The sequence below is a fragment of the Dreissena polymorpha genome, chromosome 8 (genome assembly GCF_020536995.1).
Source record: "Dreissena polymorpha isolate Duluth1 chromosome 8, UMN_Dpol_1.0, whole genome shotgun sequence".
NCBI lineage: Eukaryota > Metazoa > Mollusca > Bivalvia > Myida > Dreissenidae > Dreissena > Dreissena polymorpha.
Window position 1 is genome coordinate 1,308,807 of NC_068362.1, and position 18,700 is coordinate 1,327,506.

Consider the following 18,700-nt stretch of genomic DNA (forward strand, 5'->3'; position numbering starts at 1 on the left):
AAAATCATTACAACTTACAAGACTGTGCAATATATTATATGTATCTGGAATGATCATAAAAGTGTGTGTATGTTCTGAACAAAACGTTTACAATTAATGGATATATCTCCAATATGATTCGTGCATGCACGCACAAAAACATGTGCACTCATACATACAGACATATAGACACGCATACATACATACATACATACATGCATGCATGCACGCACGCACGCATGCACGCACGCACGCACGCACACATACATACATACATACAGTACATACATACATACATAATTACATACATAATTACATACATACATACTTACACACAAACATGCACAAATACATACACACATACATACACACATACATACACACATACATACACACATACATACACACATACATACACACATACATACACACATATATACATACATACATACATACTTTCACAAACTATTCTCTTCATTCAATGTTTTTGCAAACAACAATATATAGAATGCGTTTAACAAAATTGGTCGTCAACTTATGTGCAAACTACATGTATTATCAGTATCAAATATCAATAATTGTTCTATATAATTATGTGCGTTTAAATTTCCTATCATTTCCCTAGAGCTATCTACACAATTATAATGGATTATTCGATCGTTTATTGCACCATCTGTGAGCATTTGCAAATTATTGTACAGAATTTCAGATGGTATCTAGTATAATTAGTGTCATGTTTTCAGGGTGTATTTAACCACATGTTGTATGTTGCTTGAATTTGATACCGCGCTTTTGATACGAAATTGATATACATGTATAATTATACTCCATAAATGACTCTTTTGATACGAATTGAATGCATAAGAAAATAAAATTAGTAACGCGTTGTTCGATTAATAAATAGTTTGTATTGATGCGCAGGAATTCAACCAAGACGGCGTTAATTTGCAGGAGTAGATTACTAACCACGCATCAAAACGAAACAGCATTGTTTTATTGCGGATAAATAAAGAATAAGCAAACATTATTTCGATTCTATCATGTTTGATGAATATTTTTGCAAATTTATATAGGAACTATATTTAACTAGTATGTGCTCAGGTTAGGGACCGATTTTTGTTATGTTTACAAGACGTCTTTCAGCGTTATTTTTTTTCATAGTCAATATAAAGTTCAGTGAGTATCCTGTTAACCGTTTGTTCATAAAATAAAAGCCGAAACTGCTCTTGCTTAGCAACTCGGTGGACGCAAGTTCGAGCCCCCGACACATCATATTCTACCTACTCGTTATTCTCAAAAATTTTAAAACAAGGCGCAGTGTTCTATGAAACAAGCGTTCCCGACCGGATCCGTGGTCTAGTGGTAACTCAATGGTGCCAAAACTCGATCAGGGTATCAAGGTTGTCTCCATCCCGTCCCTTACCCGCTACACCTAAACCAGCTAAGTTAGTATCACGCGTGGGGCACTTAACAGAGATGCAGTGGAGAAGGTGCTTCATACAGGAAACTTAACATACCCTGTCGTCCCCATGAATCTCGCACAAAGACCTATAAAATACATGTATTTTATAGGTCTTTGATCTCGCAGTATCTAGCACCACACGTTAGACCATATGCGGCCATATGAGAGTGCCAAACAGTGAATCTGTGGCGTAATTACACGTTGTTCGTGGAGAACACACAGTAGCAAACAAAGTTCATTACTCTTTTTCATCGCGATTTATTTCTTTGAATATTTTCTAATACAACGCTTGCTAATGTTCGTGAAATACAATTTTACAGCACGGCGGCCAATATGGCCGCCACGACAAGAAAACGTGACTGCTCTACTCGATTGTCAAACTTAGACTCTCTTTAGAAAAATGAAAAATCAAAAATGACCAAACAGGCTGTATACATTTTCTGATGGGCCATTATAATTATGTCGGTTGACCGACTCTCTTTTGCTCCGATTCAATGAAGCGGTCGGCAGGTGCTTGACAGAAATCATATTTGACCATGTAAACGAATATTTTTGATGGCTTTTCAAGATAGGCATATTCGGACTGTGTTTCATAACTCATCTTGTTTGACATCATTAAGTATATACCTATAGGCAGTCGCTTTGATTTGCACCGTGATAAACGTGGTACATTTTGATGTAAACTTAATAACGCCCTCTTATGAGTTGGTAAATATTTGAATTAAGATTCTATAATTTTATTTAGACCATTATTTTCTCTATAATTAAACATCTATTACATTCTATTCTTTATAATTAAACATCTATAAATTATCTCCAAAATTCAAGAATCCTTTTCATGATATTAGGGTTGTTGTGATAAAAGATTTATTAATAATTTTCTTCAAGTATTAATTTATAAAGACCAATTACGTTACACGTCTTTATGTGTGCAATATTGGCACAATTATTAACTTCAAAAGAGTAGCACTAAACAGGCGTCACACGTCTCGTTTATTACTCTTTATTATTATTTTGGTGATTATTCTGACGAGAAACACGGACAAAACCCCTCCCGACAAAATACCTCCCGTCAATTTCATAGGGGGCGGACAAAAAACCTCACATGAAAAAACGGAGGCGGACAAAAACCCTCCCATGATAAGTGAATTTAAATTAAGATTTAATGCAATACGATACAGAGCAACGCTTAATCGCGTCATGCATAAACCTACTTCCCGGGGACTTTCTGAAAACCTTGCGAAAATGAAAGCGAAATTCTTTTAGAAATTAACAATGCGTTTGCATGTAAGTAAATTATTTGAATTACTTATTTAATTTATCTTTGGTACTTAAATTCGTGGCTCAGATTTCACGGGAGGGATTTTGTCCGCCCCTGTTTTTTCATAGGATGGTTTTTGTTCGGCCCCTGTTTTTTCATGGGATGGTTTTTGTTCGGCCCCGTTTTTTATGGGTTTTTTTTGTCCGGCCTCAATAAAACTTACGGGAGGATTTTTGTCCGGGAGAGTTTTTGTACGGCACTCTTCTGACCACCCCAGTCGCATTTTCGAGCCAAACTTTTTTTTGAAAATCTATCGCCCCGTTCTGAGCGCTTTATCATGATGTCCGTGATGCTCCCATTGTAGCACACGCCGTAGTTGCTATGGGAACGCTATGATACATCATACAACTGGTTAGGTAACGAGGACATCGTGACTGATAATATTAATGACAATAATATTGATTTTGTAGCAGGTGTTAAATTCGCCATTACCATTATTAAAGTCAAATGTGTGAGATAAAACAATCGCAATGGTTTGTAAAATATCGAGTATTAATTATTTATTGTTATGTGTACACCCGGAACCAGGGTTCTTACATACGTTTTTCAAATACATGCTTTTGTTTTTACTGATACGTGACTTAAAATAGTATTAATTTTATTATTTGGTAGGTGTTGCTGATTTTGTTCAATTTAAGATCCAGGTCCATTAGTTTCCCATGAAATTGTGAAAGTTTACACGTTTCGATTATTTAATTTGATAAGATTATTTTGATTGTTTGAACTTTGTTTATAATAAGGATTATAAATCGTATTGCCAAATAATGATCCACTATTCAACGTTCAGAAGTAATTATTTATATTGCAACAATCAGAAAAAAAGTCTGCTTAACCAATATTTACATACACCCACGTGCGGCTGTCAACTTAAGTGGAATAATCATTCAACTACCATTGTGGAATAAACTGGCAACATTAAAATGTATAACAGGATGAAATAGCTTTTATATGAGCTTCGTTATAACAAAAAACTGGGCTTAATCCATGTTCGTAAAGTTTCATCCATGATTGTTCAATCTGCACAGCCTTATCCGGGACGACACTTTCCGCCTAAACTGGATTTTCGTTTAGAAGAGATCTCCTTCAAACAAAAAAGTATCAAAGCGGACTTTTTAGCCTGTGCAGACTGTACAGGTTAATGTGGGATGGCACTTTACGCAGATGCATTAAGCCTTAATATCCCAGAACAAGACTCATATGTGTCTTGTTCTGAGAAAACTGGGCTTAATTCATGTGCGTAAAGTGTTGTCCCAGATTAGCCTGTGCAGTCCACACACTTTCCGCTTTTATGTTATTTTTAGTTTCAAGGAGATCTCTTCTTACCGAAAATCAAGTTTAGGCGGAAAGTGTCGTCCCTGATTACTCCGGACTGCACATGCTAATCTGGGACGGCACTTTACGCACATGGATTATGCCCAGTTTTATCAGAACAAGACACATACATATGTATAATGAAAAACTATAAAAAGGAATGCTTTTTTATGCAATATTAGTTAAGAACTCCATAAAGCCGGTTGTCCGGAAGCTCGTAAGTGAAGTTTTAACTAAAGTTGTAATTGACGTGAAAACTTCAGATGAAAGAATGACTGAAAGAAATGTCCTGAAGTTTTCTCTGCGGCGCTTGGTAAATACGGGCACTGGGCCTGTATTCGCACCCCTAATATAAGACTTAAAAAAGTTTTAAAAAAATTGACGTATACCCAAGAAATATTTAAAACCTTGATTGGATGACGGCTAGCAATGTTTCTTATGTTTCAATGCACAGTATTCTATGTGAAGAATGGGGTAATTTAAGGTGTCAAATTTCCAGCCCAACTAAAAAAACATATTTAGAACATTACAGTTTTAAGAATATATTTGTATTCTTAAATTTTAGTCTTATAATTGGTTGATGAATACGGGTCCTGTAGTTATTCCTTATTTTGTACAGACTTTGCAAAAATACAAAAAGGGTAAAGTCCCTTTAAACTGGAAAAAATCAAGAACATCTGTTCACACAATAACATGTTATTCAGACTCATATCACATATGACGAGGAAATAACACAATGTCAGGTTGGTAAACATATATTGAACTTATGTTGGGATTATTTAATAACTACTAGATTATATAAATACACTGATTATCATCGGGTTGCGTGTTTCTTTTCGAATAACAATATTTAATTAATTTAAATAAGTAGTATACAATCTTAATTCGTCAGTATAAAAGATTTAAATCGACTTTAAACTACTGATGAAAACGCGAAAACGCATGCATTTCGTTAACTGAACTTTATGATAACGGAGTATTTTTTTTAAATATTTTAACATTCACATCTATCATATTACAGCAGCACAATACGAATATACTAAATATAATACTTTTATTATTTCTTTGTTTGGCATTCAACAAATAAATCATACCATTTTAATACTTGTTTTTTGTCATATTGATTAACTGGTGGTCGTTTTTAATTTAATTACCGGCATAACATTTGTCCGATGTATAATGCTCTGGTTTACGCGTGTCCATACACAGGACTCCAAAAACAGAAGCAGTACGACTGGAAGGATTCAAACCTGGCGCTGTTTGGATCTCAGCTGGACAAGGACACAAAAAGTAAGTCGGTATTCGCTTTACTTGAGTTATTTAACGATATCATTTGTTCTTGCGCAGACACAGTAGGTCGGGTCTGATCGGACCTCGTTGTGATCCTCAGGGAGATTGGTGGTTAAGTCGTGTCGAGACGGGTCGGGCCTGGCCTGTTCAAGGTTGGGTCGAGTCGGGTTAAGTCAGGACGGGGTTTATTCGGTCTGGTCGGGTTTGGTCTGGTCGGATCCGGTCGGGTCTCGTCTTTTTCTGGTTCTGATCCGGTCCCGTCTTGGCGGGTTTTGTTGGCTCGGATTCGGTCGGATCTGGTCGGGCGGGGTCCGTTCTGGTCGGGACGGGTCGATAGGTACGAAGACGTCTTTGGGTTACACTCTCTGATTCCAACATTTGTGTATGATCTTCCTCAGACTTCATGCCTGTTAGCATGATAACCAAGTGCGAAAGTTGACGTTGTCGCCGTACAAACTGCCGTAATGGACCTTGCTATTTGAAAAGTGTAAACTTAACAGTTTCACCTCCGTCTGTCCAAACAGTTTGTGTCAGGTTATCATGCTTACCATAAGGTATTTTAAGATTTAGGGCTTGTTCATGGTGTAGAAACAACTATTGTATAATAACTAAATGTTGTCATATATCCTGTGGCAGAAGTGGTTATGGCCATGTGCACATTATTAATTGAAGATTATTATATCCGTGTCAGTAAAGATGATTATGTTTAACCTTAGGGAAATACCTGCAAAAAGTGACAGGAGCTGTTTGTCATCATTTTCTTATTGACCTTAAAAATTCTGCATTATAAATCATTGCCTGCTACATAACGTCACTGCACGTGTGTGGGCATGTTATTTGAAACAAACATTGCGCCAGATTGTCGGACTTTTTTCAGAGTCGTCTGCTGAAACGGAACCCGCATGGGAAAACGCGGGAACAAAACCAGGCCTTCAAATATGGCGCATTGTGGTAAATCGATTAAAACTTTATCGTGTATGTTCTTTGTCTTATGACGATAAGCGTACGTATTTATAATCCTTTTATACGACGTACATTTTATTACCTTTTGGGTATTTATTTTAACTTAATTAATTCTTACCGTTATTTTCCAGTGAAGCTAACATTTCCAGGACCCTCATACACAACTATCGACTCCCCATTTTATGATGACTCAGACTGTAAATTTACGACAACAAGAATGAGAGTCGTGTTCTGAGAAAACTGGGCATAATGCATGTGCGTAAAGTGTCGTCCCAGATAAGCCTGTGCAGTCCGCACAGGCTAATCAGGGACGACACTTTCCGCCTAAACTTGATTTTCGGTAAGGAGGGACTTCCTTGAAACTAAAAATACCATAAAAGCGGAAAGTGTCGTCCCAGATTAGCCTGTGCGGACCAATAGCCTAATCTGGGACGACACTTTACGCACATGCATTAAGCCCAATTTTCTCAGAACAAGACACATTAAATTAAAAAATAACATGAGTCCCGCTCTTTGAAAACGGGGTTTAATGCATGTGCGTTAAGTCCGCACAGGCTAATCAGGGACGGCACTCTCCGTCTAGGCTGGATTTTTGCTAAGAAGAGAAGTCCTTTCAACGCAAAATACCATTGAAGCTGAAAGAGTCATCCCTGATTAGCCTGTTGGGACTTACTGCAAATGCATTAGTTTAAACCTATTTATTTTAGCTCGATTGCATCGAAAGCCTTAGGCTTATATAAACGCTATCGAGTCCGTTTCCTGGGCATAAAAAAAATGCATTAAACGCCGTTTTCCGCTAATCTGTGACAACTCTTTACGCACATAAGCCCTGTTTTCACAGAGCGCGTCTCATAGATCCTCAGAATATGTGTCTTATTTGTAAACACCTATACTATTTAGAACTTCAAAGTCGAGAAGTGGCCGGAGTCGGAGTACGGAAAGTTCTTTGACGGTGATTCATACATTGTCCTCAACGTGAGTACAAGCTTACTAAATAGACAAACGTTGGGTTATTAAAAGCAAATAAGCAAATAACGGGCAAACATGCTCGTCGTGTAATGAGACAATCGCCTAAATGCACGTGCGTTAAGTGCCGTCCCGACGCAGACCGTGCAATCCGCATAGGTTGGTCCGCGAAGGAACGTTTCGAGTATAATGGAGTTTTGTTAGAAGTGCATACTTGAAACAGAAATATTCACCATGAACGCGGACATTCCGTCCTGGAAAAGCCTTTTTGGATGAGATTAAACTACTTTCATCCAATAGCATTGCAATAACTGTTGCGACAAATAAATTCGTATTATTATTGATCTTAATAATTTCATTTTCGAAAAAAAAAGTACTTTTAACTGTCGTTGTAAAATAAATTTTTAATCGTCAAACGATTTTTTTGGTCTCATTTAATTAAAATTTCATAATTAATAACATAATCAGTACAGTCTTCATCAAAACTCAATGTTTTCACTTTTCTTTCAGACCTACAAACTCGCCGATTCTGATGCCCTTCTGTATGACGTACACTTCTGGATCGGCAAATATAGCACCCAGGTGTCTATGTATATTTAAAAATAATATGTTCACCTGAATCAATACAATTATAACTAAAATGCATTTTGAATACTGGGAAACTAAAACAGTACACTATGATCCCGTTATATATAAAAATTGTGTATTGGAGTTGGTGGCCAGCTTATTTAAAAATCACATGGATTTAATATTAAATAATATAATGAAATACTGTTCAATTTGAAATTTAAGTTGCCTGTTACTTAAATGGTAGCAACAGTTTACTCCTCTTTTACAGCCAAAATGGTTGGGTAACAGCTTAAGTTGTATACTTTAGGTTTATTCAACATTTGAGTTTAACACAAGGGTTAGAAAAAGGACTGCTCTTACAGGAACTGTTTTTTTTACACTCTTTTAGCACATTTGTGTAAGTTCTTGTTATCGCCTCATTGTGGTTTTGTGCGAAGAGTATATGTATTTATTAATTATTGGAATTTGCATTGATAAGTATCACTACACCTCTTTAATGTTTTGTACTTAAAATATTTATAAACTGAAATATTCATGTACGTATTATTTATAATGTTAAGCAACCTAGCTTTCTCATAATTTAAGTAATAATTATTTATAAAGTCTTATTCATGTTGTTATAATATTGTATGTGCTATAATGTGGTCACGTGTGTCATGAGCGTTCTGGAATTGGTGTAACAAAATAAATCTTCAATCTTCAATCTTGAGTACGGTAATCATAGGACGAATACGGAACCGCAGCCTACAAGACGGTGGAGCTAGACACGTACCTTGACGACCGCCCCGTGCAGCATCGCGAGGTCCAGGGTCACGAGAGCAGGCTCTTCCTGTCCTACTTTCGCACTATTCAGTACGTAGCTTTCCCGGTCCTACTTCCTCACTCTGCAGTTCGTTTGTGTAGTCATTTCAGTACGTAGCTTTTCCGGTCCTACTTCCTCACTCTGCAGTTCGTTTGTGTAATCATTTCAGTACGTAGCTTTTCCGGTCCTACTTCCTCACTCTGCAGTTCGTTCTTGTAATCATTTCGGACTTTTTACAGGGTATATGAGCCGCGTTTTGGGAAAACAGGACTTAATGCATGTGCGTAAAGTGTCACCCAGATTAGCCTATGCAGTCCGCACAGGATAATCAGGGACGACACTTTTTCGATACTAAAATGCATTCTAGGCGGAAACTGTCGTCACTCATTTGCCTGTGCGGACTGCACAGGCTTATCTGGGACGAAACACACATGCATTTAGTCAAGTTTTCTCAGAACGAGGCTTACATGTAATATGCTCATATATGACTTACACGTTTTATTGCATTTATAAATAAGGGGAGATCACTGTGGTGAACCTCGCCCTGTAGCATTAGTGGAGTTGTAGCTCCTACAATATGAGCCTCGCTCTGGAAAAACGGGGTTTAATGCATGTGCGTAAAGTGTCGTCCCAGATTAGCCTTTGCAGTCCGCCGACACTGGATTATCGCAAAAGAGAGTGTTCTTTTAAACAAAAAAGTCCATAACAGCGGAAAGTGTCGTCCCAAATTAGCCTGTGCAGTCCGCACAGTCAAATGAAGGACCAAACATTCCGCCTATAATGAATTTTAGTACAGAAGACGTGTCGTTCCTGATTTTACTGTGCGGACTGCATATGCTTATATGGGATGATAGTTTACGCACATGCATTACACCCCTTTCATCAGACCGTAACTCACATGTATCATGGACGAACCATCTTTCGAACCTCTTAATTTTTGACATGTCAAAAACAAAAATTGGCAATAGTGAAACGTATTTGTAAGAGTTTTATGTGATAAATACATTGTTCCTACATACCTGACAACTTTAATTGTTATGCAAATCCTCTTTTGTTAACAGATTTGCGTAAAGTTTTCAGCACCACCATATCATGTAAAACTGTCATGGCCGCCAAAACAATCGTACCTCCTTTCGAACCCTTCATTGTTTACTATTTAAATTCACAATTCTAAGCAGATTTTGTTCAGTTTTTTATGAAACTAGAAAATAACATTAAAACTTGATTTATAACAATGTTTTTTAGAACAAATATATGTTTTTATTTCAATTTTAGTATTTTTACTCTTCACTTTTATGACATGGGCATTCGAAGACATCATTCCGCCGAACAACTTTCTGTTTGCAACAATAAATCAAGTGTGTCCAATGTCCACAGTTTTGGTGATCACATTGTGCCCATTTTGTAAACACAAGGGAAACACAGTTTTTCAGTTCCTTGGGTTGAAAAAGTTTACACACACAACATTTGTCTTCTTCAGAAACATCATCTTCAGAAGACTGACTATCAGTATCACAGATGCCAATGTGCGAAGGTCCAGGAAGAGGTTCTGGGAGGGGGACATTACTTTGATTGACATTTGTTGCATTTGTTTTTGTTTGTTTTCTTTTGTTGATAGGAAAGACTGGTGTATCTTTGGAACGTGGTAAAGGCTGTGATAATATTTCTTGATTTATGCAATCACTAGTTATTTCCTGACCAGACACATGATTTCTTAAAGTCTTTTTTAGTGTATGGTGTGCTTTCTTCATTTCAATTATGTTTTCGGCAGTTGTAAAGTAATTGTCAATGCATGGCTGAGTGTCAGAAGCCAATGTGTTTTCTTGAGGAACAACATAAGGAATTGATGGCTTAAAAATGTCAGCACTTATCACAGTTCTATTGAATGGAAATATGCCAGTCTTTTCAAAGGCAGCCCTCAGGTTATTCACGGATAATGCTGTCACATATGCATTGGATGCTAATTCTGCAATATTGTATCTTGTGATTTTTGAAGATGGATGTTCTCTGATAAATTTTTGACATGCATAATTATATATTTTCTGCAGAGGTCCATAGCAGGCTACATCAAGAGGTTGAAGCACGTGAGATGTATGTGCTGGAAGGACAAACAAAATTATGTTGTTTTTCTTTGCCCATTCCAACACAGGGACATTGATGTGAGATTTGTGGCCGTCAAATATGATGATAATTTGCTGATTAGGATCAGATCTTTGAATGTACTTGATGAAGTGGGATTGTAAATATTCCAAAAAAATGCTTGAATTAGACCAGCCTGTCTTTGACATACTTGCATCTGATCCTGAAGAAGCACCTTGCATTAATGTTTCATTCATTCTCGCACCCTTGAAAACAAAGAAGGGAGGAATCTGTGTCCCAATTGCGTTACCGCCACCAATGACCGTGGTTGTTGCTGTCCGTGAATGTTATATATACACTCAGGTTTGTCAATAAGGTTTTTACTTTTCAGCACATTTTCTAAATTTGTGAAATAGCTTTCAACAGCTTGTTCATTGGTAGCTTCTGCCCTACATTTAGCTAACCCCCTAGGTTTTATGACTCTGAGCTCCGGCCACCTGTTGCGCAAGCCCTTAAACCATTTCACGGTCAATGGTTTGTCCCGTGTTCTCTTCTTAAGAAAGACTGCATAGTCACTTGCTTTTGAGACCACTTCTGTTATGGTAAAACCGTACCCCAAATCAGCCATCAGTTTAATATGTGCTACTAACTTTGCCTCCTCTTCCAATGTAAATAGTGGACCAGAACCTGTCATCGTGGTTTCTGGATCCACGCGGCCTTTTACCCTATCGCGAAGGGTGTTATGTGGCACTCCATACTGTCTAGCAGCAGTTTTAATAGGGATCCCGGTTTCTTTTACAAGTTTGTAAGCATTTGTGAGTGCTGATGGAGAGTACCCCTTATGTTTTTTAACTCTTTTCATTGGGAATTTCTGAAAATTGTTGGACAAATATTAAATAAAAAGTTACAAAAACACAATCAGAAACATATGTTTAAGTTGCAACAATTAGTGACATGCAACATTTTACTTCGTTTAAAAATAGCTTTGTCACATGATTTGACCATGGTCACGTGACTTGTTGCCGCAGACGAAAAGTGTTTTTGTCAAGCATAGTTGAGATCGAAAGTTAGACCATGTTTTATAGGTTTTTACATGAAAATCATATTATAGGTAAAAAAGCATTAATAAAAACAATGATTTTTACGTATTTTATGTTTAATACACTTATTTTACCTGTTTGTGACGCATTTTCGGAGATTGACAGCTACGCGCGAGTCGTCGTAAACAATACGTAGGTACCCACAAAACGATGACGTTGTGCGCGTGCGCGCATGCGCATAAAATGTAAACAAATGAAAGGTTCGAGAAGAGGCGAGGTGCGAGAAGAGGTACTTTCACGATACGCTGAAATGTTCCCCACTTCAGAATCCTGCGTGGTGGGGCAGAGAGCGGTTTTCGGAAGGTTACGTCACGTCAGTATGTGCCGCGTCTGCTGCATTTCCATGGCGACAGGAACCACGTAGAAATTGCTGAGGTAATTATGTTTCTGTTAAGATTTAAGCACTCTCATAGAGTCAAAATCGCTATACAATTTTACCTAAAAGATTTTGATGTAAACCAAGCTTGCGTCCCATTCAAAGAGTTCGTCTGATGTCATCCGCTTTTCTCAATTCCCTAGCGCTAATTGATACGATATGTGCTTGGAAGCAGTCAAGTCGATGAACGATGGCATTTGCGAGGACTTCCGGATGCTGCCGATGATTATAAAATCATCGCAAAAGGTAACATGAGATATGCTCGGTACCAGTTGAATCTTTGCGCTGAGGTTGAGATGATTCGTGATTTACAGTTTATCAGCGATTTGTTTTACAGGTTCCTCGCTGTCGGGCACTGCTGGATACCTCTGACGTATACATCCTAGACCTGGGAACCACACTGTACCAGTGGAATGGTGGAACCAGCAATAAGGACGAGAGATACAGGGTGAGGCACTCGTGACAAGTGCTTGCGAAAGCTCGACATGCATTTCAGACCACTATTTCCAAAATCCATTATAGTTGCTCACGGCTAATAACTTAATTTGTAAAGTTTTCCTGGTCTTGCTCGAGGTCTGGTATATTCAATGCAAGAAAATAAAATAAGGCCGAGGCTGAAATCCATCCCCGGTTTACGTATCGTATGAGTTACTCTTCATTAATGCTTATGTAATATCCATGGACCACAGTTCCCAGTACCAGGGACGATTGTAATCGGTACGTTCCGAGCCTCACCTTGTGAAAACCAAGCTGAATGCACTTGCGTAATGTGTCAGCCAATATAAGCCCTTGCAGACGGAAGAGGACAGCACTTTACGCTTTTTCGTTTTTTTCGCTTAAAATAAAAATCTTCTTTGTGAAAATCAAGTTTAAGCGGAAAGTGCCGTCCTTGTTTAGCCTGTTTGGACTGCAATGGCTAATATGGGACGACACTACGCACATGCATTAAGCCCCGTTTTGCTAGAGCGAGATTCATTTATTATGTTTGATGTAACAATCTTTCATTCATTTTTTTTTTTATATTCTTACACAAATGCTTATTTGGTAGTGTATCAGATGTTGATTTTGCAGGCGGCGATGCACGTGAATCAAATTAAGCATGAGAGAGGAAAATGCACGTCGGAAACACTGGACGAAGATCTGTCAAACTGTGTAAGTGAAATTGCTTTTCCAAAGATTGTGTCTACCTTAAGCAATTTCCAATTTATCCGAGGTATAGTCGTCGATGCCAGAAGTTAACTGAAATTATGATTTCATGACGTTGAATTGTAGGTTCAGCGGAAACTTCCAAACGGAAGCAGATTAAATGTAAAGCACGAACGTTGGAACACATATGAAATGCTATTTGTTCATGTCGGTACAATATCGCGTATTTTATTCAACCCGTGTTCATAAACAATGATAAAAACGGTATTGTCTCGAAAGGCGTAAACATGTTGAATTTACAATGCACAATATTGAAATAAACATGAGCCGTGCTCTGTGAAAAGAGGATTTAATGCATGTGCGTAAAGTGTCATCCCAGATTAGCCTGTGCAATCCGCACAGGCTAATCAGGGACGACACTTTCTGCTTTTAAGATATTTTTCGTTTCAAGAAAGTCTCTTTTTAGCCAAAATCAAGTTGAGGCGGAAAATGTCGTCCCTGATTAGCCTGTGCGGCTGGGATGACACTTCACGCACATGCATTAAACCCTCTTTTCACAGAGCACGGCCCACATTTATACAGATATACACATATTCCAACAATACCTTATCCTCAATGAAGGTTCTATTACAGGTATATATATACAAACGAAGTTAACTAGGTTTTAATATACTATTTCTACAGGGTGTCTTTTATGGCAAACTCGACGAGGAGATAGGAGATGCGGACATTAAGAAGAATAAGAAAGACATACAGAATACAGAGCAGAAAACCAACAGACTCTTCAGGTATTATTTTACACATTTGTATTTTGTATATGCACATCGGTTTAAAAAAATGGAGCTTGATGCACGTGTTTAAAATATCGTCCACGTGCTAATTTGTGACGACAATACAGTGTATGCGAAAAGTGTTTTCCTTATTAGCCTGTGCGACAATATAAGGCAAATATAAGGCAAACTCGTTTATTGCAATTATAATAATGTAAGACTCTTACAAAACATTATATATGTGTGAGTATACATTATATACATTATATATACTTGTACTTAATGACATTTTACATACACAAATCTGATAAAAAGTCCCTTTAAGAAATCAGTATATGCGTTATGTACACTGGTATATTTGAAACTTTCAAATTTATCAATGCAAATAAATGATACTGCCTTTTGACACTTCCAAACGATATGGATCATCATCTATTTATGTTAACATTATGTTGAAATACATGTATCTTTTTAACAATGTATGTATAGAACATAATATAGTTTGAATATGATCAATCATGTTATGAACTTGTATTTATTGATGACCACTTGCGTGAATTTTGTTTGTATAAATATATTCAACATACATGTGTACTCATGGACTGTAATGTCTAATGTATCTTGAATAAACCATTACATCTATTCATTGGATTTGCTTTTAAACTCATTCCGTATGTATAGTTTCTTTTTCATACTTTTCGCAGACTGTCAGATGCGGCTGGTAAGATGGAGTTCAACCTTGAGAAGGAAAACGACGTCTCTCTGGAGGATTTCGACTCAAACGTGAGAGTCCCTTTATTGATAATGTGCTAGTACTGCGTACAGTCAAACTTCGTCATTTCAAAGACGGAATACCAAGACAACAGTATTCTTTACATTAACCCATGTTCAGGTCCGTAATTTCCATCATCTGATAAAACTATGAGTTGCTAAAATCGCATTTATTTGGAGGAATAATAAATGTGTATTTATTTTTTACCGTAAAATGAATAGTGTTTCTCTTTCGTTTGATGACAGTTTATAACAGTACAGTGACTGTTATGACCAAAAATGCGAGATGCAAAAAAACAAACATATAATTAATTTTAATTATCATTTGTTTGTCAAACATGAAGTCAAGGTCGTTAAAATCAGACTTAACAAAACCAGAGGCTGCATTATGTGAGGACCTGGAGTGTGTCACTTGTGAGGACCTGGAGTGTGTCACTTGTGAGGACCTGGAGTGTGTCACTTTTGAGGACCTAGAGTGTGTCACTTGTGAGGACCTGGAGTGTGTCACTTGTGAGGACATGAAGTGTGTCACTTGTGAGGACCTGGAGTTTGTCACTTGTGAGGACCTGTGGTGTGTCCTTGCACTTCTACCTTATATGCGTACTAGAGTCATGGAAGATGGGACGAATTTTTGATATAGCAACAATGTCCGGCCTTTTAATTTTTAGTGAACGGCATTTAAATTGAGATGGAGTGGGGGGGGGGGGGGGGCGGAGTACCCGGAGGAAATAACGCTTGTCCAGTATGGCGACCACAAACCAAACTCACATGCTTCCGGGAGCGGGTGTTGAATCAGGGTGTCCTTAGTGACCAGCCACTGCGCTAACCGGGCAGCCATGTTTGTGTATCATTGGTTCCCTGCACTTAGCCTATATATTTCCATGGTTACGCACACTGAGTTTTTATTTTTAAAATGTGTTCCTTGCACGTAGGCTAATTTTATTTTGAATACTGGTTCCCTGCACGTAAACAATACATGTATAATACTGGTTCTCTCTCTAGGACGTGTTTATTCTGGACACCAGCGAGGACGTGTTTGTCTGGATTGGGAACGCCTCCTCCGGAGACGAGAAGCGAAACGCCATGGTCTACGCTCACGTAAAATGGCTTTTATATACGCCTCGCTCTGGGAAAAAGGGGTTTAATGCATTTGCGTACAGGGTTGTCCTAGATTGGCCTATGCAGTCCGCATAGGCTTATCAGGGACGACACATTCCTCTTAAAATTGGTTTTCGTTTAGAAGAGACTTCCTTACAACGGAAAATGCCATTTAAGCGGAGAGTTTCGTTCCTGATTAGACTGTGCGGACTGTACAGGCTTATCTGGTACGGCAGTTTTTACACAAGCATTTGACCCCGTTTAAAATAGCGAGGCTCAAATATTAACTTTCGTTCCGAAATAATTACTTTGGCCATTCTTCCAAATCATTTGATACAGTATAGTCCTTTAACTTGTGATGCAGTATTGCAGTTGTTAATTACAGGCCATAAGAATGTGAAATTTGTAAACTAATTTGTAGCCCACATATATCTATTATATTTGACGCGGGCAGTAATATTTCAAAGGAAACATTATATTCCTTCGGGTCTCAAGTGAGCGCTTTATCAGCTTTAAACCAATTTTCTTACTTTTTTATTGTATTAATAGTATAAACAAACGTTTTGTTCTTATTAAAAATTGCTTAGCTTCAACTGTAGAAGGATTGTGTATTTTCGTTGTTCAATAATGACGTTTAATTAATTTGCTGTTTCATTGTCAATCTGTCTTAACTACATAAATATTGTAATGATACAGAGAACTGTTATTGTCCCCCACCCCTTTTTCTTTGTACTATGTTGTTTTGAACGTAAGCCAATATGGATTTATGACAATATGAGTCGCGTTCTGAGAAAACTGGGCATAATGCATGTGCGTACAGTGTCGTCCCAGATTAGCCTGTGCAGTCCGCACAGGCTAATCTGGGACGACATTTTCCGCCTAAATTGGATTTTTGATAAGAAGAGCTTTCATTTAAACGAAAAATGCCATAAAAGCGGAAAGTGTCGTCCCTGATTAGCCTGTGCGGACTGCACAGGCTATCTGGGACGACACTTTACGCACATATATTATTCCCAGTTTTCTCAGAACACGACTCATATTACTGTAATATTTTACATAAATATAGTTAGTATACTTAGTATATTTATAGTAGATGTAGGGCATTTGTATTATAAGTCGATATGCGTATGAATTCAACCGATTCTGTAACCAAACACGAATTATTTAACGTGGGTTTCCATTTATACTTTGCATATTAGCTATAATTATTGCCATAAACTGTAACACGTAATTGTAACATAAATGTGTTTTTTTAACACATTAACGGGATTCTCAATTCAATTTTACTCCTACTATTTGATTACATTGTTTACTGTCTCTCTTCAAACGTGCAGATAATTGAAGAACACAAGTGTGTGTTTCGAAGTTTATAAGGTCCTTCCGCGCCTGAGACTGCATTATGTGAGGACCCATGGTGTCTCCCAACAATCCCACATAATTAACCGGTTTCTATAGGTTAGGTTAGATTGAATTAAGTAAACAATGTTCCTATTTCCTAGAATTTGCAGTCTCAAGATGATCGCTTTATTTATTTCAGAACTATTTGACGAGCACGAGACACCCTCTTATTCCGATCACGTGCATCAACGAGTACAGCGCATGCGCGGATTTCCTGGTGGCCCTTACGGCCTGATGCAACCCTGTCGCTGCTATTTTTCACTGAACTCGCATTCCGTAGCACATAATTTCATGCGATTTAAATGGTTCTAACTTCTTTCGTTCGTTTATTGTGTGTATCTCACTAAAATCTTGCAGCCCTTTCTTTAAACTGTTTTTAGTAATGCCCAGTTCGGGAAACGCTAACTGATTATTCACCTATGTGCGTGGCCTGCCAGAAATCACCACATATCGCATACTTTGTGAGGTGCCCAAAAGTTATTTTTTTAGCCGCGTTCTGAGAAAACTGGGCTTAATGCATGTGTGTAAAGTGTCGTCCCAGATTAGACTGTGCGGACTTAATCAGGAACGACACTTTCCGCTTTTATGGTATTTTTAGTTTTAAGGAAGTCAATCCTTACCGAAAATCAAGTTAAGGCGGAAAGTGTCGTCCCTGATTAGCCTGTGCGGACTGCACAGACTAATCTGGGACGACACTTTACGCACATACATTAAACCCAGTTTTCTCAGAACAAGTCTCATGTATTTACATATTTTCAAGTTTCGTTCTTTGAATATTTCTAGACTTTTTTAAGCTGTATATTTGTGGACTGTGTTGCAGCAAAGATCTATCTACCAATATTGATAGATCATTGACTGCAATTGATATATACAATTAATTTGGTTGTGTTTTTATTGTTGTTTATGTTGCTTTTTTTCTTTTGAACTTTATGGTGTTGGACTATAACGCGTATATTTAAATAAATCAAAAGTTTATATTTATGTATTCATAGTATCCTTTTGTGGAGAATGTTGTTGAAATTGGTTATTAAAAAGATACAGCGAATAATTTAATTGTTCTGGTAAATATGTGTCAGTGTTATGTTTTTATCATTATTAGTTTAGTTGCCCTTTGACCACTCTGAATATCAAGAACATGCTGTTCAACTTGCGCTGGAATTTGTAATATATATGCGTATTTAGGAATGTGGTTTCATTAACCAGAACTTCGTCATTCTATTAACCCATTTATGCCTAGTGGACTCTCTCATCCTTCGAATTGGATCAATATATTTCCAAAATTAGGGATGTCTAGTATA

At 37.6% G+C, this 18,700-nt stretch overlaps 2 protein-coding genes across 2 annotated transcripts; one reads left to right on the forward strand and one right to left on the reverse strand.

Moving 5' to 3' along the window:
* Positions 1–4,759: 4,759 nt before the first annotated feature.
* On the forward strand, positions 4,760–18,379 carry LOC127841039 (gelsolin-like protein 2). The gene is made up of 13 exons (XM_052369552.1): positions 4,760–4,816; positions 5,283–5,363; positions 6,241–6,314; positions 7,227–7,301; positions 7,803–7,874; positions 8,587–8,714; positions 12,110–12,218; positions 12,557–12,667; positions 13,291–13,371; positions 14,050–14,153; positions 14,840–14,918; positions 15,909–16,004; positions 17,542–18,379. Exons 1-13 carry the CDS (start codon positions 4,810–4,812, stop codon positions 17,635–17,637), a joined length of 1,113 nt encoding a protein of 370 aa, XP_052225512.1. The 5' UTR covers positions 4,760–4,809; the 3' UTR covers positions 17,638–18,379.
* LOC127841041 (uncharacterized) lies at positions 9,633–12,081 on the reverse strand. The gene is made up of 2 exons (XM_052369553.1): positions 11,918–12,081; positions 9,633–11,614 (listed from the first exon to the last, which is right to left on the reverse strand). Exon 2 carries the CDS (start codon positions 10,998–11,000, stop codon positions 9,945–9,947), a length of 1,056 nt encoding a protein of 351 aa, XP_052225513.1. The 5' UTR covers positions 11,001–11,614; positions 11,918–12,081; the 3' UTR covers positions 9,633–9,944.
* Positions 18,380–18,700: the final 321 nt, after the last annotated feature.